General features: G+C 39.9%; 2 protein-coding genes across 2 annotated transcripts in view; both read left to right on the forward strand.

Annotated features, from left to right (window-relative positions):
* Positions 1 to 3,028: 3,028 nt before the first annotated feature.
* On the forward strand, positions 3,029 to 14,705 carry LOC121538951 (phospholipase B1, membrane-associated-like). The gene is made up of 11 exons (XM_045213093.1): positions 3,029 to 3,093; positions 3,193 to 3,258; positions 3,431 to 3,501; positions 4,194 to 4,269; positions 4,351 to 4,458; positions 4,568 to 4,624; positions 5,227 to 5,295; positions 6,342 to 6,443; positions 7,651 to 7,711; positions 10,640 to 10,698; positions 14,628 to 14,705. Exons 1-11 carry the CDS (start codon positions 3,052 to 3,054, stop codon positions 14,703 to 14,705), a joined length of 789 nt encoding a protein of 262 aa, XP_045069028.1. The 5' UTR covers positions 3,029 to 3,051.
* A 4,466-nt stretch (positions 14,706 to 19,171) lies between these two features.
* Positions 19,172 to 25,700, forward strand: part of LOC121538952 (phospholipase B1, membrane-associated-like) — a 73,479-nt gene continuing 66,950 nt past the window's right edge. Inside the window, exons 1-2 of the mRNA XM_041847110.1 lie at positions 19,172 to 19,230; positions 25,153 to 25,261. Of these exons, the coding sequence (XP_041703044.1) occupies positions 25,179 to 25,261 (83 nt within the window). The 5' untranslated portion in view covers positions 19,172 to 19,230; positions 25,153 to 25,178. The remainder of the gene's footprint in view (positions 19,231 to 25,152; positions 25,262 to 25,700) is intronic.

Genomic DNA, 25,700 nt, shown 5'->3' on the forward strand with positions numbered 1-25,700 from the left:
GCCCTGGCTGTGTGTTTCGGGTCGTTGTCATGCTGGAAGACCCAGCCACGACCCATCTTCAATGCTCTTACTGAGGGAAGAAGGTTGTTGGCCAAGATCTCACGATACATGGCCCCATCCATCTTCCCCTCAATACGGTGCAGTCGCCCTGTCCCCTTTGCAGAAAAGCATCCGTTACAGACCTCTACATGCTTTGTAAGTAGGAAAACCTGCAAAATCGGCAGTGTATCAAAAACTTGTTCTCCCCACTGTAGCTAGCTAAAATTGGCCCTTTCCCAAATTAGCCATGGATGGAGATAGGGATTTGGTTTTACTTAATTCTCCGTACAGGCCAATGATTACAACGGCGATTCTGATCCAACCATTAATTCTTACATTGTTGTGCCCCTGGCCAGGGAGTCCAGGACAACAAAAAAGAAAAGCATGTACTGTATGACAGAGTGATAGACCGTTTCGTCCACATGAAAGAGAGGAGGATAGCATTGGCATTTCTCACAGGAATCAGAACCATGGACAGCCACATCATATTTAGCTTACGTTGATTGGACTAAATTGTTTTTGGTATCTTTTAGTTGTCACTGTATTAGACTAAGCAGAGGTGATTTGATGATGTTGACATGTTGAAGTTGAAATGGTGCTGGAATAGTGGAGGCAGATCCTGTTTTCTTTGCAACTTACGGTAACTCTCTGTGGTTCTAAACCAATAGTTGTTTAGTGGTCCAAAAATATCGGGGGGTGGGGGGGGCTTGGCTTCCACAGTGATTTTACCCACGCACCGCCAACTCTGGCATACATCTGTTCCGAAGGCTACGGCTGTAACCACTGGACCACACAGGCTACCGCAATTCATTCTACAGCAGGATTAATATGTGTTCCTCAGAGACGTGCTCTTTGTTTTAAAGAATGTAAACCAATCAGGGTTTAGGCCTGGGCTTAGCAGTATTACAGCAGCCTCTTTAGTTGTTAATTAAGGATCTTGTCAATGCTTTAGACACTAAAATGAAATGTGCTGCTTTGTTTGTGGTCCTGTCAAAAGCTTTTGATACTGTTCATCATGCTATTTTATTGAATAAGTTAACCTCGATGAGTCTGAGCTGACGCCTGTTCATGGTTTCATGATTATCTTAGTGACAGAACTCAGGCCATCGTGCAAGATCTTTTTGGGTAGGCACAAAACTACCTCCATACATCCATACATTTGTTCAACCGGTAGCGGTTACCTTCAGATGAATCCCATGACACTTGTGGGGGTCGTAGAAACACCATCGTATTCATGAGAATCACAGTGGGGTCACATTAGGTTCGGACGCTACAAACAGAGTTGGCACATCGACGGTACCTACGTCAGACGAGTCCCTTGGGAGAGCAGCACAGTGTTCATGAGTCTCATCTTTCCATAGAGTGGTCATATTGTAGGTAATTCAATTGATTGGACATGATTTGGAAAGGCACACACCTGTCTACATAAGGTCCCACTGTTGACAATGCATGTAAAAGCAGAAACCAAGCCATGGGGTCGAAGGAATTGTCTGTAGAGCTCCGAGACAGGATTGTGTAGAGGCACAGATCTGGGAAAGGGTACCAAAAAATGCTTGCAGTATTGAAGGTCCCCAGGAACACAGTGGCCTCCATCATTCTTAAATTTGAAGAAGTTTGGAACCCCCAAGACTCTTCCTAGAGCTGGCCGCCCGGCCAAACTGAGCAATCGGGGGAGAAGGGCCTTGGTCAGGGAGATGACCAAGAACTCGATGGTCACTCTGACAGAGCTCCAGAGTTCCTCTGTGGATATGGGCAAACCTTCCAGAAGGACAACCACCTCTGCAGCATTCCACCAATCAGGCCTTTATGGTAGGGTGACGGATGCCACTCCTCAGTAAAAGGCACATGACAGCCCGCTTGGAGTTTGCCAAAAGGCACCTAAATGACTCTCAGATCATGAGAAACAAGATTCTCTGGTCTGATGAAACCAAGATTGAACTCTTTGGCCTGAATGCTAATCGTCAAGTCTGGAGGAAACCTGGCACCATCCCTATGGTGAAGCATGGTGGTGGCAGCATTATGCTGGGTGATGTTTTTCAGCGGCAGGGACTGGGAGACAAGTCAGGATAGAGGGAAAGATGAATGGAACAAAGTACATTGAGGTCCTTAATGCAAAGCCTGCTCCAGAGCACTCAGGTCCTCAGAATGGGGTGAAGGTTCACCTTTCAACAGGACAATGACCCTAAGCAAACAACCAAGACAACGCAGGAGTGGCTTCGGGACAAGTCTCTGAATGTCCTTGAGTGGCCCAGCCAGAGCGTGGACTTGAACTTGATCTAACATCTCTGGAGAGACCTGAAAATAGCTGTGCAGCAACGCTCCCCATCCAACCTGACAGAGCTTGAGAGGATCTGCAGGGAAGAATGGGAGAAACTCCCCAAATACAGATGTACCAAGCTTGTAGTGTCATACCCAAGAAGACTCAAGGCTTTAATCGCTGCCAAAGGTGCTTCAACAAAGTACTGAGTAAAGGGTCTGAATACTTGTATAATGTATATGTGATATTTCCGTTTTTTACTTTCAATAAATTTGCACCATTTTTTTTTTACTGTTTTTGCTTTGTCATTATGGGGTATTGTTTGTACATTGATGAGGGAAAAAAACATTTAACCCATTTTAGAATAAAGCTGTAATGTAACAAAATGTGGAAAAAGTCAAGGGGTCTGAATACTTTCCGAATGCACTATATGTAAATATAGGTATGGATAAACTGACTAGATAACAGGATAAATAATAAACAGTAGCAGCAGCGTATGGGTTGAGTCAAAATACTATTTAACAAACTATTAGAAATATCAGTCGAATGTGAAACATTGATAAATCAGACTTGTAATTTTGTGCACGTCCATGTAAATCAATGTTCAATTCCATCATTGTTTGATACATGAGGGCTCAAATATAATTATTTCAAATGATACCAGCTGTAATACAAATGAGGCTTTCAAAGAGAACTTCGCAACACCTAACTGTGTCCCACAGGCTGATGTAGATAGTGACTGGAGGTTAGTCCTGATGTTCATCTCTGCAGACACACTGTGTGCTTGTTCACAACAGGTAAGACTGACATTCCCAGATTACATTTCCCTGTCAGAACTAGTTTGAGGTGTGTTATGTTATTGGTGTAGAAGCTATTGATGCTAATGTATTTCTTAGGCTAAGGCAGAAATTACTGCAGTTGTGCAGGATGTGGAGCAAGCCCTGCAGATTATGCAGATGAAGGTATGGTCGTGGCTTGTTTGTACGTTTTCATTATGGAATAGTAGTTAGCTTATGAAGTAGGACCTGCGATGCTTCAATCTCTACTAGCAGAAAGAAAAATCAAGCTCCTCCCCGTATCTCAGTTTACATTTAGATTACAATGTTTGTTTCCTGTGTTTGTTTGTTTTTTCAGTTATATCACACTCTGGTTAATGTTGTGGTCTGGAGCAGCCACCCTGATGTTGAATTTCCTCAGCGGAAAAAGTGAGTGTTTATGATTCCTTGTCTAAAACCATGCCAACAACTTCCTTCATGACAAAATGCAAGTGAATTAGGGACACTAAACATAAAGCAACTAAAAAAGTGTATTTTATTTGAACAATTATTCCCAAATTATATTTCTTCAAGATTGCTAAAGGTGGTGGAATTAAGTTTACAACCCCTTACAGTAAACATTTTTGAGTTGCTGTAAAAATAACCTCGTCCCCAGGCTCGAATTGCTGGTGCATAGAGCCTGGGAACACTGACGCAAAGTGGGACTTAAAAGGGGTGTGGTTGAAATTGAGGCGGAAGAGAGGTGAGCCTGCTAAAGCTGTATAAGATGGGACTTTGAAAAATGGTGCCAATCAAAATGAATGTTCTATCACATTGACCATCATTATTTTTGGGATGCCCAATTGATTTTGAGTTCGGGCATATAGAGCAAACTATTTTTTTAGTACTTTCAGATTTTCCAAACTCGCTTCCTTGTTTATATCACTTGCTGATTGTGCTCTGAAGTCCACAATGTAGAGGGTTATGTTAGATGGCGATGGACAGCGATCAGCCAATTAAAACCGGTGTTAGCTTTCACCACTAGACTCCCAGTCGAGTCCCGTTGTGAAACCATGGTGGACGAGACTACTGTAAATATAGCCTACATTGCTCGCTAGTTACAATGGTTTCCTTATTTGCAGGTTGTGTCAATGCGCAGAAGACTATAGAAAGAGCAAACACAGACTTGAAAGAGCCATTCTCACTAAAGCTCTACAGGTAAAGTGAACTTCTTTCAAGTGTGTGTTTGTGCAAAATTTTGTCTGTATTTGTGCCCCAAAAAATATGTGGCATTTTCAGGAATCTCTTCATCACCTGCTAGTGGACCAGCACTGGTACAGTGAAAGTGATGACTTCACAGTCTTTTTGCAGTCCAGTCCTGTGGTCACTGAACACATCTCTGTTTCAGTGAGTCAAATTCTAGAAGCCAAAATAGTTATCTGAACAAAACAGTTGGACTTTTGAGAAAGTATGTCCCTATGAAAAATGGCAACACAAAGTATTTATTTTTTTACAGGAAGAAAGTGCATCACAAGACTTAAACAATATTGTTCTTCAGTTATGGACAAACCTGGTGAGTTCCCACTAAGCATGACACTGTCTTTGATGGATACATTTTGAAATGAGACTGCTAACCTCCATGCATTTTTTAAATAATCTAATGACTGTATGTAGTGTAACTTAAATTGATAATACTGATAAAATAATGATTAAGGTAAAATTAATCCAGGTTATTTAAGTAAGGACTGAATTTACATTAGGGAGCTGTGGGCTCTGATAAAAAAAGAAAATGGTTCTCTGAAATACTGAAGTTCCACTGTCATGATAGCCTTGCAAAGCATGTCAATATTTAACAGCAGTAACAAAAGCCAAAGTGGAATCTAAAAGTTAACATAGTCCGTCTGTAAATGTACAGATGCCTGTGTTGTGACCAGTATGGCCCCAGAGTCTCTGTCATAAAGGGAGTCAGCAGAGAAGAGTGACCCAAATAAACCGGGGGAAGATGGGACTTTATGGTAGGATCACAAAGCCTGAAAGATTAGATAAGAGATCCAAAGATTACCTTTTAATATATATGGTTTGGTATATGGTGCACATGAATCAGCCAGTTTACAGGAAGTGTGCTTGATGACCTTACCCTCATCCTAACCCTAATCATCAATCTTTGTCTTTCAGCTCAAGCCAATCAGGGATCAGCCTGTGGTGAAGGACAATGATATTGTCAATATCCGTTGCCATGCTGAGGTAAGCCTTGCTTTGTTGCAACCACTCCATGGCTATGGCATTCTGTTAGATAAGATTGAAGAAAATCTAAAGATTCCCCCTTAAATTTTGTTAGAATCAATTGTGTGTAATTGAAAAGCATTATTAGCTAGGTTTCCATCCAATTGGCGACAGATTTTCATGCAAATATTCAAAGATCCGCATTAAATGAATATGCATCCCACCAAACGTATGTTTCCTTCAAACTGACTTGTTGCAGATAAAATGCTGTGCATGATGACGTAGTGCACATAAAAATCATTTTTGGGCTTCCATCGCATTTTCAACTCTACCAATGGTTTTGTCACAAAAACTATTGTGATAAATGGCAAACTTGCCCAATCTGGATTGGCATATGATCTCTAGACAACAGTTAGCTGATAAAGTGGATAGGGTAGATTATATGATGAGATATGGGTAAGAGGAATATAATTTTTATTTAATAATTGGAAGCATCATAATGTCACCATTATTCAACTAAAACCCTTGATATGTATTGGAAATTTACATCAAGCTCATCACCATCCATCACACCACCATGAAGTTCATCATAACTTATTTAATCTACCTATAAAATCTTAATGCTTTTCCACGTCGGAGTGGTAGTAAAACGTACAATTTCATCGCTTGACTCCAAGTTTACTTCAACATGATGGTTTATTATATCAATATTTGTGTATAAAGGACTTTCCACCACAATTGTCACATAATTAATTCTACCAACACAAAAAGATGTTGACATACTGACACTTCATCACACCTGTCATGATTTTTTTTGACATGGCATGACTTTACTCGCATTAAAACTGTGGATGGAAACATGGTTAGTGACAAACTTTGATGATGAGTTTGTTCATATCAGCACCACCCTGGAGACTCCCTGACCTATTGGCACAGTACAGCAGACAGTAAAAAAGACATAATTCCACAGTAATCAGATGTCAAGTCTGGAACAGGGCATTCAAATGTTAAAAGTTGTTGACAGTCAGTGATCTATGATTCTCTTCCCATCTACTGTACAATCCCAGGGACAGCCTTTCCTGCAGACACAGCGTAACTCCCACACCAAGAGTCAGAAAGATGTACATGCTTCAGTTAACAGCAGCGAGGCTATTCTTCTCTTTGACCCGGTGAGTATCTCTACATGGATTCCTTCATTATGAAATCAAATTAATAGAATTACATTTGTAATGGTGGGATGTGGGTGGACATATTTGGGATGGGAGAGGCTATACGGACATTCCTGGTGTACAAATCGATGATGTATCTCACGCAGCTAAGAGCTGAGTGAACTGAATCGCCCAGACCAACTTTTTTGGGCCAAAGAATGAACAGACTGTCGTGCACAAATTCCTTCCTTCCCCACATGTTCTTTGACAGGTAAGTTAAGTGACAAGTTCAAGTGGTACTGTTTTTGATTTGGACTAGTTTTTTATTGCTTATCAATACTTAGCTATGCAATTTGCTTGATATAGCCTCTCCAAATAGCCATTTGTCTGGGCTGATTGCGAGCTTTAAATCAGTATGTGCTACTGAAGCTAGGGCTAGCTTAGCCCTGTACCTGAATGTGGATTGTAGCTTTAAATCCACAATCCAAGCCAGGGCAAGGGCTGGCTAACAAGTGCTGTATCGAGCATATTACATAGCTAACTATTGATAAGTAAGTCCAAATTCAATTTAAAACCTGTCAAATCATGGACCCACGTCAGAGCACCATAGTGGGCTAGAGCAGAGCTCTATACGGTGCCCATCGGCTATGGCTAGAAGAAAATTAGCTAGCTAGCAAACAAATGTATGCATATAATACAAGCAAACAAATATTTGCGTGTAAACCACACGACTTGGCTATTTAATATACAATAAAAAACCTCACCACTTGAAATCGCCACTTAACTTAGCTGTCAAAGAAGACGTGGGGAAGGAAGAATTGTGCCAGTCTTTCGCCAAAGAAGTTGGCTTGTGTTATTCGGATCACTCAGATGTAAGCTGCGCGACATCAGTGAGCTCCAAAAGTATTGGGATAGTGACTAATTTTTTGTTGTTTTGGCTCTGTACTCTGTCACTTTTATTGTAAATAAGAATAGAATATGTTTCTAAACACTTCTACATTAATGTGGATGCTACCATGATTACGGATAGTTCTGAATGAATCGTGAATAATGATGAGTGAGAAAGTTAGATGCACAAATATCATACTCCCAATACATGCTAACCTCTCACCATTACAATAACAGATGAGGTTAGCATTTCTTGGGGGGTATGATATTTGTGCGTCTAACTTTCTCACTTCTTTCTGTGTGTGTGTGTGTGTGTGTGTGTGTGTGTGTGTGTGTGTAGGTAATGGGTAGCGAGCTACCCTGTATGGATCGAAATCCATCCACATCTACCCCCACTTCAGGTAAGGGGCATTGGCATTAGTTCTACTTGGAGTTAATAAGTGAGTGTAAAAATCAAGCATGCAGGTGGGAAGTGTCTGCAAGTTTACACAGGTATATATCTTTTTGACTATTTCATTGGGTTAAAATAGTTGAATCAGGTTGATAGACCTTCCAGGGGAGAGTTCTTAAACAATTACACCTCTATCACGCCCATGCCACATTACCAAAGTTACCGGAATCTTCTGTAAATTTGTTAATTAACAGAAAATCTACGGAAATCTATGGTAACTTTGGTAATTTATACTTTAATAACTTTAAAATGTAGTAAAAGGGCCTCCCGAGTGGTTCAGTGGTCTAAGACACTACACCGCAGTGCTGATGCGTCACTACAGCTTGGGGTTTGATCCCAGGCTGTGCCGCAGCCGGCCATGACTGGAAAAGAAAAGGGGCATGTGTTCTGCACAGGTAGAACCCTATCTGTGCATTTTCCTGTTTCCTACGACACATTGGTATGGCTGACTTCCGGGTTAAGCGAGCAGTGTGTTAAGAAGCGGCTTGGCAGGTCATTTATTTTGTATTTATTTAACCATTATTTTGACAGGGAGTCAATGCTGAGACGAAGGTCTCTTTTCCAGATGAGCCCTGTATAGCACCACAATACACATCAAAATACAATAAACACATTCAACTACACATTCATATACACATTAAAATACACGTTATTATACACAACAATACATGCAAAGCCAAACACAATAATAAAAAACAGACACATTCTTCAGTAAAAAGGTCCCCTAACAACTGCCTGAAATGCCCTATAGGCACCAATTCATAAAATGTTCAAGTAAATCAAGGTAAGGTACAAAAAAAGCAGATCTCCAGAGTTAACCATCCCAGAGCCCGGGTCCGGTAGGTTAGCAATGAGGTAAGTTATGGGCGGAAGTTTATGCAATAGGGCTTATAGACAAAAAGAGCGCAATGCAACAATCTACGAGACTTCGGAGGACACATGTCCAATTGGATATCAATTACAAGGTCGTAACTGCCAATTGAATTTCACAAAACTGGGGGGGAAATGGGGTAAAAAAAGAATTGTTTTATTTTTATTTTTATTTATTTTTATATCTGGGTCTATATTGTCCAGGAGATTCTAGTGGATAGACTATATGGTTCAAGAGAAAATAGCATCTAATCAACAATGGCATTATTTTAAATTCACTGCAACTCTTCCAACTATTGACTTTTTACACAACTGCCACCAGTTTGACACCAAAACATTTACAGCAACTACATCAATAAAATATGTAAAATTGTTTAAAAAAAAGAAGAAAAAAAGGACATTGCTTGCTGAAACCCTCATATTAAACACAAATGGTATTAACTAAGTTGAAGGTTTATATTTAGGATAATGTTTTACAGCTTTGTCATTCTATTTTTCTAAAATTATCATCATGATTTTGTCATTCTAAAATCATCTTATTTAATATTGTAGCAAACGGAGACAGCGGGAAGTGAAACCATGTCTCAGGAGTGAAAGGCAAACACCCTACGCCAATAGGGCTAACCCACTTGGTGGGAATTGTAACATGGTTCATATAGAGAGGATTGCTACACTGCCCTCTCCGAACAGGAAGGCAAGACCATGTGCTTCGACCTACCGTGGCACCCTCACATGTCCGGGCTGTGCGTTCCAATGGCCTCAAAGCCTACCAGCTCACTTCTGACACCAATGTAGCGAACAGAGGGAATGGGAAGCGAACCAGGGTCTCTGGCATGAAGGGCAAACACCCTAGGCATCGTTGCAACGTGGCTCATATAGCGAGGATCACTACGATATATTTTTAAATGTTAAGGCCACACAGATGTCCAGAGATAACTACAGACACCTGTGAAAGTCTGAAGTACCCAAAAAGGACACAACATGTCATATAAAACTCTGGTACTGCAGTTTACTGGTATACTTCAAACATTTCCAGAAAGATACTCTCTCTTTGCAACCCTAATCACAAGTGATGAGAGGAAAAGTAAAGAGTAGATGATGATAAAATGTCAAAAATGACCTTGATTATTACATTTAAGCACACAATAATGAAAAACACAAGATGTTTAAGGAAATATATCAAACGTTTTATTCTAAAACAGTCATACTGTGGTTCCAAGAACAGTAGTGTAAACTATACGTTGTTGGTTTATAATAGTAAAGGAACAGCGTGTAATATTTTTGATTTTGATTTGAAGAATACTGCTAGAAATGCCCCCCAAAAATGTTTTAGTAGGCTACTGGTGAAATAAGTTTGTAGGTGCGACAGTTTTAATGAGAGGTGTTGACATGTTGGGTGCACCGAGCTGTCTGTTTGAGCTACTGGCGCACAGCTCGGTCACCCATGCATACCCCACAAAACTGATGCAAGTAGTAAAATTAGATTTAAAAAACAGATACAAAAACACCTTATGGAACAATGGGGACTGTGAAGCAACACAAACATAGGCGCAGACACGTGCATACACACACACGATAACATACGCACTATACAAACACGTACACATGGATTTTTGAACTGTAGATATGTGGCAGTGGTGGAGTAGGGGCCTGAGGGTACACGGTGTGTTGTGAAGTCTGTGAATGTATTGTAATGTTAATAAAATTGTATGCACTGCCTTAATTTTACTGGACCCCAGGAAGAGTAGCTGCTGCCTTTGCAGCCACTAATGGGGATCCATAATAAATACAAATACAAAATGTAATTCATAATTTATTGCTCTCACATGCCCTATTAAAACCAATGTGATGCTACTCTTATTTTTTATTTTTTATTGTTTGTTTGTTTGCTTTTGAAGCGCTTTGAGATTGTCTGTTATGAAAAGTGCTATGTTGAATGAATTCTTATTCTTATTATTGTTTTTCAAGATCTGTGGACAAGCTCTGCTTCATTCTTTTTCAATTATAGTTCATGAACTCCGACCTGGGGATATCAAAGTGGTGGCAGCAGTAGGGGACTCTCTGACGGTGAGTTTCACTTTAGGCTGCATTTACACAGGCAGCCCAATTCCAATGTATTGGCATATCTGATCCCGTACGCAGCAAAAAAAAAAACTATTTATTCCACATAATACAACAGGTGGGTCTAATCCTGAATGCTGATTGGTTAAAACCGCATTCCACTATTCCACAAGTTACCACCGGCTAAATCTTTGACGTTAAAATGCCTATTTACTCTGTTCCATCTGACTGCGCAATCCACTGTCTAATCAGCCCAGCCAGGCAATTTATAAACTTGATATCCACTATAAAAAGCAGCTAGACATTATCTCACATTTCTTTTAGACTAACATTTAGTTTTCAACAGCTGAGATTTGTATAAATCTTGCTGTCTGTCTCTCCGACCTTTGCAACATTATTTCAAAATTCAAATTCGATCTCCAGCTGTCCCATAGTAATGAACGTGTCGGGAGTCGGGATGAGACAGACAGGCAGGCAGCTTTTCTCAGCCAGTTGAAATCATAAATCAGCATCATTTTTATGGATATATTCAAAGAACTATCAATAGAAAACAGGTAAAACGAGTGCAGCTAGTTTGCTGTCTTTCCAGCTTCAGTTTGAAGTGATTGTGTTAGTTGTGTTGTTGGCTAGCTCCTCTGAACAACAGTGTCCTGATGAGAGAGCACATTTTCTACGGCAGGCGAAATCGTGCATCATTAGCTCATTGTTATGGATGTATCCAAATAAATGTCACTAGAAAACAGCTTAAACAAACATAAATGCAGCTACTTTGCTGTTATTCTGTCTGCACTGTTTGACGTGACTGTAAGTTAGCCATAGTTGGCTAGCTAGCAAGCAAGAGATAAAAATGTTGCCAGCCAGTATGGCAATGGAACATTTAGAAAGAACGACTGGGTCGTGTCTAGGGCTGTTGCGGTGACAGTATTTCCGAGTAACGAAGGCAGTCAAATTCTACGTGACCATTTAGTCACGGTAATTAGGCTTCTTCAAGCTCTGATGCTGCTGATGGTCATTAGTAGCCTACCAAACCTGCTAAGTAACTGCCTGGTACTTAGCACTCTATTGTCCCTCTAATCACTCTGACATAAATGCTAATGTGATCGAAAATCTAATCAAACACTTCATGAGAGCCCATGAGCTCATGTTGCGCAACATTTCTATAGGCTATGCAATTGCGTGAGAAAACAGAGTGATGGTCTCTACTAAAAAAAGAGGAGGATCCCATCAGCTTTCTATAGACTAGGCCTACTATATTTATTTTCTCAACTTTCCGAATATTAAGCACATGAAAATGAACCACAGGAAGAACCTCCATTCGCTATTTAAGTGCATTTGGAGAAAATATTTATATTTTATTCAACTTTGTTCAATTGTATTCTTCATACTATAAATTAATATAAAATAATGCCATGGAATTCTAAGCAAATCTTGTCTGCTAAATGAACTAGTGTAGCCCACAGCCATTTGGCATAGCCACATCAAGACCTAACATAAGGACAACTCAGAGTATGCTATTATTTTCTTCTGAAATAGACTACATTTTCTTCATATCATGCTTCTTTAGACCTGTCTAAAATAAATAATGGATTTATTGTAAAGGTGTAGGCTATATTACATGGATTTATTATACTTTTTAAAATGTAGATGTTCCAAAGGTCTGCATCAGTTATGTGTGGAAGTCAGGAGATGCTAAATGTGTTTATGTTAATTAACTGTAAATTACAGTGAGACCGACAGTTATTTGCTTGACAATCACCAGTTGACAAAATGTTGTGACCGCCACAGCCCTAGTCGCGTCTATAGATACAGAACAAAAAGACTAAATGTCTGGGTCGCGTTTTTGGCAACAGAACCAATAGAATGAACGACCATCCGGCTTGGGTAGCAACCCGAGATTCGTGTTGGGACTATTCATTGAGGGAAAAAAGTATTTGATCCCCTGCTGATTTTGTACGTTTGCCCACTGACAAAGAAATGATCAGTCTATAACTTTAATGGTAGGTTTATTTGAACAGTGAGAGACAGAATAACAACAATCCAGAAAAACGCATGTCAAAAATGTTATAAATTGATTTGCATTTTAATGAGGGAAATAAGTATTTGACCCCTCTGCAAAACATGACTTAGTACTTGGTGGCAAAACCCTTGTTGGCAATCACAGAGGTCAGACGTTTCTTGTAGTTTGCCACCAGGTTTGCACGCATCTCAGGAGGGATTTTGTCCCACTCCTCTTTGCAGATCTTCTCGGGGTCATTAAGGTTTCAAGGCTGACGTTTGGCAACTCAAACCTTCAGCTCCCTCCACAGATTTTCTATGGGATTAAGGTCTGGAGACTGGCTAGGCCACTCCAGGACCTTAATGTGCTTCTTCTTGAGCCACTCCTTTGTTGCCTTGGCCGTGTGTTTTGGGTCATTGTCATGCTGGAATACCCATCCACGACCCATTTTCAATGCCCTGTCTGAGGGAAGGAGGTTCTCACCCAAGATTTGACAGTACATGGCCCCGTCCATTGTCCCTTTGATGCGGTGAAGTTGTCCTGTCCCCTTAGCAGAAAAATACCCCCAAACCATAAAGTGACAGTAAATGAGCATTGCACGTGTGCTGTATCAGAGGCTACATCAGTGTGAATATGTGAATAGGATATGGGTCACATGTAAAACTGAGTGCGGACATCGGAATTGGATTTTTAGGACGGCTGTGTATATGCAGCCTTCAATTATGTGTAATGCTCTATTCAGTCTGTTTTGGCATTGTTTACACAGCCACCACAATTCTGATATATTGGCATATCTGATACATATACAACATAAAAAAAACAGCAAAAAAAGACATGGAATCAGATATTTTGAGTTACAATTTATATCTCATTCGTATGTGGTTCTCAATTCTGATTCAATTCCTATACTTCATATGCAACCTCAGTCTGGACACAGATCAGATTGTTCTTGTGCTGGTGAGCTGCCATTACCACGACAACCACTCCAAAGTTTAAGGGAACAGCGATACTAAATGAGCATTATGTCTGCGTGCTATAGACAGGTTGGCTGACTGTCACAAAAATGAAGCGCGCGCATCGATGTGGCCGGAAGGTGTGTGTTGTTATGATTCTGAATGGTCAGATAGCTAGCAACAATGACAAGAAGCTGCCATGTGAGGAATCGTAGGTGGCTCGTTTCAACTCGTTGTGTTTTGTTATTGATACCATGTCTTGTTTTGACGTGTTTTGACTGATGTCATGCCTATGCTAATATGGCAAAAATTCGCTAGCTAGCTAGCTAACAACCATAACGATTTATTTGAGAGACAACAAGTGCTCATTGTGCAAATGTATTTATGTTTTCAATAAATATTGAGACAAAATATAGTTCACATGTTGTCAACAATCTAAGCCAACCCAGTCTGTTTTGCCCCATAGTTGCGCACGCATCAGTTTTGTTGATAAACAACCAACCCTTCTATTTCAGTGTGAATAAGGGTTGTCTACTTTTGAAGATAGCTTGGAATGAGATTATGACTTTGGTTGTTTCTATTACCTTACATCAGCTATTGTGTGAAAGACCAAATATTTTAAACAGATAATACAATCTCCTGAAGAGAAGATTACCTAAATCTGCACCTACACCTGACCCAAATTATGTTTACATTTATTGTACCCCCACTAGCATCAAAGTAAGCGTTTTGTTACAAATGTGCATCCAATCGCCTTGATCCCTTACATTGCTAAATGAATTACAAGCTTCGATCTGTGCAGTGGCAAGAAAATGATGGACATGTCATTTCCGCGGCCCGCCTGAAGCTTATATCTGCCGTGGTTACAATGCTGTTGATGTAAAATTGCAGGTGCATTTGTGATAATTGGCTTTTCTACAACAACAAACTCTACTTACGTCTCCCTGTCTTCCATCATCTCTTCCTCTGATCTCACTTCCTGGCAGGCAGCCAATGGAGTGGGTGCAAATACAGATAACATTTTGCTGGTAATGAACGAGTACAGAGGACTGTCATGGAGGTAAGGCACTGGTTTCTATACATTTTGGGTGTGTCTCAATAATATTTCCTTCCTCCTAGTGTGCACTCATTCTCCACTCAACACACATTTAAAGAGCGACTGAAAGCACCAATTCTGCATGAGTCTAAGCCCTGTCTATGCCAGGTTGGAGGGGAGGGGTTTAAGAATAAGAAAGGGGGGGTTAAGAAGGTCCTACCAAGGATAATTTAGCTATTTGATTTTGAATTTTAAGACCCCTTGATATATCAAAACAATATATAAAAAATTATTTGATGAAAAAAAAAATATATATATCTAAAGGAGGTTTGTTCTGAAGTGTCCCTCCTATATCTGAGAAATATAAGAAAGATTAGGGAATATTTTTAACCCCATATTTTTGGCATTAAACAGTCTCCATATATACTCGCATTCATTTCTTCAACTGGTACCAGGGGACCTTCAGACGAGGCCTGAACAACTGGCATGTACATGTTCGTGAGAGTCTCACCTTTGCACAGAGGGGTCATATTAGTGTGTAGGCCAAACTGTTCGGACGCTACAGACGATTTTCTGAGAAGACTGATGTCTCATGGTCTGACAAACACCGCTCTAGCTTTGTCAGTGATTGAGACGCATCCAATGCAAAAAAAACGGATATTTCTAGCTTAACCTGACAGATTTTTATGGGGATTAAATTTTTATTATGCTGATAATCGACTCTAGGGGGGTTAAGAAAAACAGGATTTCAGTCTAGGGGGTGTGGTTCGATGTGACAGTTACTGATGTTTGTCCCCATGAGACCCCACTGGAACAAAGCCAGTATCACTTCCTCAAAATATAATAAAACTAAGACAACTTAATTTTGATGTTTTCTTCGCGCAATTTTACATCTAGTTAAGGTGTTTGGTGCAGTATTTCTTAGTAAAAAAATGTGCGACATGTCGTCTTATGTAAACAAAGTCTGATCTGCTGTGCTGCTTGGCAGGTCTGTCTTACTGTCTGTGTGTTCTGCCGTACGATTGGAGCAAATGTTTTGGCACTGGAATAATGTTTCTGAATAATATCGATGTCACATACAGTGCCTTCAGAAAATATTCATACCCCTATTTTTCTCACCCATCTACACACAATACCCAATAATGTCAAAGTGAAAACATCTTGAATTGTTTTTGTAAAGATTTCTTGAAAATAAAATACAGAAATATTTAATTTACCTAAGTATTCACACCCCTGAGTCAATACATGTTAGAATCACCTTTGGCAGCGATTTCAGATGTGAGTCTTTCTGGGTAAATCTCTAAGAGCTTTGCACACCTGGATTGTACAATACAATTATTCAAGCTCTGTCAAGTTGGTTGTTGATCATTGCTAGACACCCATTTTCAAGACTTAAAGCTGATTTAAGTCAAAACTGTAACTTGGCCACTGAGGAACATTCATTGTCGTCTTGGTAAGCAACTCCAGCGTATATTTTGCCTTTTGTTTTAGGTTATTGTCCTGCTGAAAGGTGAATTTGTCTCCTATTATCTGTTTCCTCTACGATTTCGCCTGAGCTCTATTCCATAATAAATACAAATACAAATTCAGTTTATTTTTATCCTAAAAAACTCACTAGTCCTTGCTTATGACAAGCATACCCATAACATGATGCAGCCACTACCATGCTTGAAAATATGAAGAGTGGTATTCAATGATGTGTTGGATTTGCCCCACACATAACGCTTTGTATTTAGGACTTTACTTTAGTGCCTTATTGCAAACAGGATGCAGGCTTCCTTCTTTTCACTCTGTCATTTAGGTTAGTATTGTGGAGTAACTATAATGTTGTTGATCCATCCTCCGTTTTCTACTGTCACAGCCATTAAACTCTGTAACTGTTTTAAAGTCACCATTGTCCTCATGGTGAAATCCCTTAGTGGTTTCCTTCCTCTCCAGGCAACTGAGTTACTGTAGGAAGCAGTGACTGGGTATATTGATACACCATCCAAAGTGTAATGAATAACTTCTCCATGCTCAAATGTCTGCTTTAAAAAAAATTGTACCCATCTACCAATACGTGCCCTTTTTTGCGAGGCATTGGAAAACCTCCCTGGTCTTTATGGTTGAATCTGTGTTTGAAATGCATTGCTCAACTTAGGGACCTTACAGATACAGTGGGGGAAAAAAGTATTTAGTCAGCCACCAATTGTGCAAGTTCTCCCACTTAAAAAGATGAGAGAGGCCTGTAATTTTCATCATAGGTACACGTCAACTATGACAGACAAATTGAGAAAACATTTTCCAGAAAATCACATTGTAGGATTTGGAATGAATTTATTTGCAAATTATGGTGGAAAATAAGTATTTGGTCACCTACAAATAAGCAAGATTTCTGGCTCTCACAGACCTGTAACTTCTTCTTTAAGAGGCTCCTCTGTCCTCCACTCGTTACCTGTATTAATGGCACCTGTTTGAACTTGTTATCGGTATAAAAGACACCTGTCCACAACCTCAAACAGTCACACTCCAAACTCCACTATGGCCAAGACTAAAGAGCTGTCAAAGGACACCAGAAACAAAATTGTAGACCTGCACCAGGCTGGGAAGACTGAATCTGCAATAGGCAAGCAGCTTGGTTTGAAGAAATCAACTATGGGAGCAATTATTAGGAAATGGAAGACATACAAGACCACTGATAATCTCCATCGATCTGGGGCTCCACGCAAGATCTCACCCCGTGGGGTCAAAATGATCACAAGAACGGTGTGCAAAAATCCCAGAACCACACGGGGGGACCTAGTGAATGACCTGCAGAGAGCTGGGACCAAAGTAACAAAGCCTACCATCAGTAACACACTACGCCGCAAGGGACTCAAATCCTGCAGTGCAAGACGTGTCCCCCTGCTTAAGCCAGTACATGTCCAGGCCCGTCTGAAGTTTGCTAGAGTGCATTTGGATGATCCAGAAGAGGATTGGGAGAATGTCATATGGTCAGATGAAACCAAAATAGAACTTTTTGGTAAAAACTCAACTCGTCGTGTTTGGAGGACAAAGAATGCTGAGTTGCATCCAAAGAACACCATACCTACTGTGAAGCATGGGGGTGGAAACATCATGCTTTGGGGCTGTTTTTCTGCAAAGGGACTAGGACGACTGATCCGTGTAAAGGAAAGAATGAATGGGGCCATGTATCGTGAGATTTTGAGTGAAAACCTCCTTCCATCAGCAAGGGCATTGAAGATGAAACATGGCTGGGTCTTTCAGCATGACAATGATCCCAAACACACCGCCCGGGCAATGAAGGAGTGGCTTTGTAAGAAGCATTTCAAGGTCCTGGAGTGGCCTAACCAGTCTCCAGATCTCAACCCCATAGAAAATCTTTGGAGGGAGTTGAAAGTCTGTGTTGCCCAGCGACAGCCCCAAAACATCACTGCTCTAGAGGAGATCTGCATGGAGGAATGGGCCAAAATACCAGCAACAGTGTGTGAAATTTGACCTGTGTCATTGCCAACAAAGGGTATATAACAAAGTATTGAGAAACTTTTGTTATTGACCAAATACTTATTTTCCACCATAATTTGCAAATAAATTCATAAAAAATCCTACAATGTGATTTTCTGGAAAAAAAATTCTCATTTTGTCTGTCATAGTTGACGTGTACCTATGATGAAAATTACAGGCCTCTCTCATCTTTTTAAGTGGGAGAACTTGCACAATTGGTGGCTGACTAAATACTTTTTTCCCCACTGTAATTGTATGTGTGGGGTACATAAATTAAATAGTCATTCAAAAATCATGTTAAACACTATTATTGCACACAGAGTGAGTCCATGCAACTTATTATGTGACTTGCTAAGCACATCTTTACTCCTGAATTTATTTAGGCTTGCCATAACAAAGGAGTTGAATCCTTATGAAAATTGCAGTTGGCTCAGAACAGGGCAGCACGGCTGGCCCTTGGATGTACACAGAGAGCTAACATTAATAATATGCATGTCAATCTCTCCTGGCTCAAAGTGGAGGAGAGATTGACTTCATCACTACTTGTATTTGTGAGAAGTACTGACATGTTAAATGCACGAGCTGTCTGTTTGAACTACTGTCACACAGCTCGGACACCCATGCATACCCCGCAAGACATGCCACCAGAGGTCTCTTCACAGTCCCCAAGTCCAGAACAGACTATGGGAGGTGCACAGTACTATATAGAGCCATGACTACATGGAACTCTATTCCACATCAAGTAACTCATACAAGCAGTAAATTAGATTTAAAAAACAGATAAAAATACACCTTATGGAACAGCGGGGACTGTGAAGCAACACAAACATAGGCACAGACACATGCATACAAACACACGATAACATACGCACTATACACACACGTGCATGTGCAATTATTTCATCAATGCTTGAAATATTAGACATTAACTGCATGCAACATACTGTATGGTGGGTGATATAAAGGTTACCATATAGTACTCTGTGACCCCAAAATTAAGACTAACGTGTTGTGTCTGTCTTCCAGCATCGGTGGTGATGTGAACCTTACCAATGTCACCACTCTGCCAAGTATGTCCACTGTCTCAAATCTTACAGTTACATTATGTTGATGAATGGAAATGTTTACAGACCTAGCAATTATGACTGAAATAGATTTAAATGCAAAATAAATGTTGCCTATTAGATCTATGAATATCTATACAAGTAAGTTATCATGGTAATAATCTCAAGGCAAGTCTGTATAATAGTCTCAACCTGTATAATCTACATTATTGACGATATACTGTAGATTACGGTCGATGCATTCTTTTTTTTCAATAACTTTGGTAAATAATTTTAAGATGTAAGTGGTATATTTTCAAAACTCTAAGTACAAAACTCTAAACTGATAACCTTTCATTGTGCATTAATTTGAGTTGAACTCATCTTTCACCCCTGAGTCATTCAGGCAAAAGTTTTTTGTGAAATACAATGAAATCATTTTGTTCAGTCAGCAATACATCAGATAATGACATCAGCTTACACTGTATCAATGAAATTCAGATAATGAGTGGACTATAATGTGTACAACCTAGGTATTTCAGCAGCGCAATGTACACTGCACTATAATTTCAAATGGTAGCATAGAGTGACTCTTTCCACTTTGTCCTATGGAAGCAAACTGGCTGATGGAGGATGATGACGTAATATTTACAGCAACATCCATATACACTCCCCTCCGTATGTATTTGGACAGTTAAGCAAAACATTTGTCTCTATACTCCAGCACTTTGAATTTGAGATCAATTGTTTCATATGAGGCGACAGTACAGAACGTCACCTTTTATTTGAGGGTATTTTCATACATTCAGCTTTACCGTTTAGAAATTAAAGCACTTTATATATCTAGTCCCCCCATTTGAAGATCTCATGAGTATTTGGACAAAATGCACATTTAAAGTAGTCAAAGGTTTTGTATTTGTTCCCATATTTCTAGCACGTAATGACTACATCAAGGTTGTGACTCTACACACTCGCTGGATGCATTTGCAGCTTGTTTTGGTTGTGTTTCAGATTATGTTTTGCACAATAGGAAGTTAATAGTGAATAATGACTGGAGTAATTTTCTTTCTAAATGAGTAGATTCGATGTTTCTGAACACTTCTAAATTAATCCTGATAATGCTATGATTAAGAAAAATAACGAATGAATCATGAATAATGATGAGTGAGAAAGGTACAGAGGCTACAACAAAAAATGCTAACCCTCACCATTACCGTTAACATGGGAGATTAGTATGTTGGGGTGGGGGACCTTTGTCCCTCTGTAACTTTCTCACTTTTTATAATTCACAATTAATTCTTGATTATTCACATTAATGTGCACGTGTTCAGAAACATCTTCTATTTTTACTTACAATAAAAGTGACTGCAAAATGACAAAATGCATTATTCACCTATTGGGCAAAACATAATCTGAAACACAACAAGCTGTAAATGCATCCAACAAGTTTGTAAAGACACAAGCTTGATGTAGTCCCCTGTAGCTCAGTTGATAGAGCATGGCGCTTGCAATGCCAGGGTTGTGGGTTCGTTTCCCACGGGGAGCCAGTATGAAAATGTATGCACTCACTAACTGTAAGTCGCTCTGGATAAGAGTGTCTGCTAAATGACGTAAATGTAAATGTAATCCTTGTGTGCAAGAAATATGGGACCAAATAATAAACTTTTGACTAAGTTACCATTTGAAATTAACACTATAAGTGAATTTGTCCATATCTTCAAATGGGGGTACTTTCATTTTTAAATGGTTAAAAAGATATGTATGAAAATACATCTCATATGATCGAATCAAATCAAATCAAATCAAATGATTACTTACAAGTCCTTAACCAACAATGCAGTTTAAAGAAAAATAAGAGTTAAGAAAATATTAACTAAATAAACTAGAGTAAAATAAATAAATAAAGTAACACAATAAAATAACAAAAAACGAGGCTATATACAGGGGGTACCGGTACTGAGTCAATGTGTGGGGGTACAGGTTAGTTGAGGTAATATGTACATGTACAGTGTCTTGCGAAAGTATTCACCCCCTTGGCATTTTTCCAATTTTGTTGCCTTACAACCTGGAATTTAAATGGATTTTTGGGGGGTTTGTATCAGTTGATTTACACAACATGCCTACCACTTTGAAGATGCAACATATTTTTTTATTGTGAAACAAACAAGAAATAAGACAAAAAAACTGAAAACTTGAGCGTGCATAACTATTCACCCCCCCAAAGTCAATACTTTGTAGATCCACTTTTTGCAGGAATACAGCTGCAAGTCTCTTGGGGTATGTCTCTATAAGCTTGGCACATCTAGCCACTGGGATTTTTTCCCATTCTTCAATGCAAAAACTGCTCCAGCTGCTTCAAGTTGGATGGGTACCGCTGGTATACAGCAACCTTTAAGTCATACCACAGATTCTCAATTGGATTGAGGTCTGGGCTTTGACTAGGCCATTCCAAGACATTTAAATGTTTCCCCTTAAAATACTCTAGTGTTGCTTTAGCAGTATGCTTAGGGTCATTGTCCTGCTGGAAGGTGAACCTCCGTCCCAGTCTCAAATCTATGGAAGACTGAAACAGGTTTCCCTCAAGATTTTCCCTGTATTTAGTGCCATCCATCATTCCTTCAATTCTGACCAGTTTCCCAGTCCCTGCTGATGAAAAACATCCCCACAGCATGATGGTCCCCTGTAGCTCAATTGGTAGAGCATGGCGCTTGTGATGACAGGGTAGTGGGTTCGAAACCCGGGACCACTCATTAGTAAAAATTTATGCACACATGACTGTAAAATGGCATATTATATTATATTGTGATGCTGCCACCACCATGCTTCACTGTGGGGATGGTGTTCTCGGGGTGATGGGAGGTGTTGGGTTTGCGCCAGACATTATGTTTTCCTTGATGGCCAAAAAGCTCAATTTTAGTCTCATCTGACCAGAGTCCCTTCTTCCATATGTTTGGGGAGTCTCCCACATGCCTTTTGGCGTACACCAAACGTGTTTGCTTATTTTTTTCTTTAAGCAATGGCTTTTTTCTGGCCACTCTTCTGTAATGCCCAGCTCTGTGGAGTGTATGGCATAAAGTGGTCCTATGAACAGATACTCCAATCTCCGCTGTGGAGCTATGCAGCTCCTTCAGGGTTATCTTTGGTCTCTTTGTTTCCTCTCTGATTAATGCCCTCCTTGACTGGTCCGTGAGTTTTGGTGGGCGGCCCTCTCTTGGCAGGTTTGTTGTGGTGCCATATTCTTTCCATTTTTTAATAATGGATTTAATGGTGCTCCGTGGGATGTTCAAAGTTTCGGATATTTTGTTATAACCCAACCCTGATCTGTACTTATCCACACGTTTGTCCCTGACCTGTTTGGAGAGCTCCTAGGCCTTCATGGTGCCGCTTGCTTCGTGGTGCCCCTTGCTTAGTGGTGTTGCAGACTCTGGGGCATTTCAGAACAGGTGTATATATACTAAGATCATGTGACAGATCATGTGACACTTAGATTGCACACAGGTGGACTTTATTTAACTAATTATGTGATTTCTGGTAATTGGTTGCACCAGATCTTATTTAGGGGCTTCATAGCAAAGGGGGTGAATACATATGCATGCACCACTTTTCGGTTACTTATTTGTCTTAGAATGTTTTGAAACAAATTATTTTTTTCATTTCACTTCACCAATTTTGAATTTTTTTTGTATGTCCATTACATGAAATCCAAATAACCCTTTGTAGCGCCTTGCGGTTGGATGCAGAGCAGTTGCCATTTCAGGCGGTGATGCAACCGGTCAGGATGCTCTCGATGGTGCAGCTGTATAACTTTATGAGGATCTGAGGACCCATGTCAAATCTTTTCAGTCTCCTGAGGGGGAATAGGCGTCGTGCCCTCTTTACGACTGTCTTGGTGTGTTTGACCATGATAGTTTGTTGGTGATGTGGACACCAACAAACTTGAAGCTCTCAACCCGCTCCACTACAGCCCCATCAATGTGAATTGGGGCATGCTCAGCCCTCCTTTTCCTGTAGTCCATGATCAGTTCCTTTTTCTTGATCAGTTGAGGGAGAGGTGATTGTCCTAGCACCACATTGCCAGGTCTCTGACCTCCTCCCTATAGGCTGTCTTATCATTGTCGGTGATCAGGCCTACCACCGTTGTGTCGTCGGCAAACTTAATGATGGTGTTGGAGTCGTGCTTGGCCACACAGTCGTGGGTGAACAGAGAGCACAGGAGGGGAGCGTGCACCCCTGAGGGTCCCCGTGTTGAGGATCAGCGTGGCATATGTGTTGCTGCCTACCCTTACCACCTGGGGGCGGCTCGTCAGGAAGTCCAGGATCCAGTTGAAGAGGGAGGTGTTTAGTCCCAGGGTTCTTAGCTTAGTGATGAGCTTGGAGGGCACTATGGTGTTGAATGCTGAGCTGTGGTCAATGAACAGCATTCTCACATAGGTGTTCCTTTTGTCCAGGTGGGAACGGGCAGTGTGAAGTTCAATAGAGATTGCGTAATCTATGGATCTGTTGGGGTGGTATGCGAATTGGAGTGTGTCTAGGGTTTCTGGGATGATGGTGTTGATGTGAGCCATGACCAGCCTTTCAAAGCACTTCATGGCTACAGATGTGAGTGCTACGGATCGGTAGTCATTTAGGCAGATTACCTTGGTGTTCTTGGGCACAGGGACTATTGTGGTCTGCTTGAAACATGTAGGAATTACAGACTCGGTCAGGGACAGGTTGAAAATGTAAGTGAAGACACTTGCCAGTTTGTCCGCGCATGCTCTGAGTACACGTCCTGGTAATCTGTCTGGTCCTGCGGCCTTGTGAATGTTGACCTGTTTAAAGGTCTTACTCACATCTTTTGATCTCAAATCCAAATGCTGGAATATAGGGACAAATTTACAATTTTAGCTTTACTGTGCAAATAGATATGGAGGGGAATGTATGATTTGGTTTTATCTTCTGCGTAAATGGATGTCAATTGATACATTTATTATGTAAAAATATAGAATTTTACAGTGTTCAGCAATTATCAAAATATATAGGTAAACTATACACTATACAATTTTGGTTTAGTGGTTATTAGTTTTGAGCAGTTGATTAAGTAATAGTTAAATGTATTGTCAACAAATATCGAAGTAAATTGAAATTGCATTTTGAAAAGCAGATACTTTGATTGAATATCTATGCAAATTTAGTAACTTGGTGCAGTGAACAAGTGACTGTGAATTTGTTTGTTTTACTTAGTCAATTGAAAATGTGCTAAGAGTTTTGAAACAAGCCATTTTGAGTTACAATTTTAGCTTTACTGTCCAAATACATATGGAGGGGAGTGTATGATTTGAATTGACCTTCCGCGTAAATGGATGTCAATTGATACATTTATTATGTAAAAATATAGAATGTTTTTGTTCAGCAATTATAAAACTATATAGGTAAACTATATACTATACAATTTTGGTTTAGTGGTTATTTGTTTTGAGCAGTTGATTAAGTAATAGTTAAATGTATTGTTAACAAATACCAAAAGTAAAGTGAAATTGCATTTTGAAAAGCAGATGCTTAGATTGAATATCTATGCAAATTTAGTGAACAAGTGACTGTACATTTGTTTGTTTTACTCAGTCAATTGAAAATGTGCTAAGAGTTTTGAAACAAGCCATTTTGATGATCTGTTTTATTTTTGTGCTAAGAGTTGTACCACATTCTTGTGAAAATTGCACCAAAGTGATAAAAAAAGTATAAATAATTGTGTTATTACCATGATAACACAACATTAGAATGAGCTTATCAAATCAGATGAGATTATCAAGTTAATCAGCTTATCGTTAGCAATTAGCTACCTCGCACGCTGCGAAAAACCCAGATTGGCCACTTAGATACTATAGGTCACCGTCTCATAAAAAACATTGTAGGCCATATTATTGTTCGGCCAGACTGACATCCATGGTTGTGTTGTTTTATGTTATGCAGATATTCTGAAAGCGTTTAACCCTTCGATGACTGGATTCTCAGTGGGACAGGGGAATGAAAACTCTCCTCAGGCTTTCCTCAACCAGGCTGTACCAGGAGCCACCAGCGCGTTAGTCTCTCTCACCTTCTCTCTCTCATAGCTCTCATTCTCACATTAATTCAATTCAATAGACTTTATTGACATGGCAAGTTAAATCACTTACATTGTCAAAGAATACATATAACAACAATGGCCGAACTAACATTAATAAAGCAATAATAATAAACAGCAACTACAACATCAACAGCAACTACAACAACAATAATGAATATAACTGTAAGCAGCCATAGCGGGGTTCAAGCCCTGAGTCAAACAGATCAATAAATATAAATATGTGCTCGTTGTAACACCACCGTGTGGTCGATCTGAATGTGCTTGCAAATGTCGAGTCTTGACAATGTATATCATGTATATCAAGTGTTGTTAAAATGTGAATATCTGGCTCAGGTTAGGGACCTATGTACTGAATTTTATGACTAAGTCAAACGGGGTGAGGGGCATGCGCTTT

Source organism: Coregonus clupeaformis, unplaced genomic scaffold (genome assembly GCF_020615455.1).
Source record: "Coregonus clupeaformis isolate EN_2021a unplaced genomic scaffold, ASM2061545v1 scaf0077, whole genome shotgun sequence".
Taxonomy (NCBI): domain Eukaryota; kingdom Metazoa; phylum Chordata; class Actinopteri; order Salmoniformes; family Salmonidae; genus Coregonus; species Coregonus clupeaformis.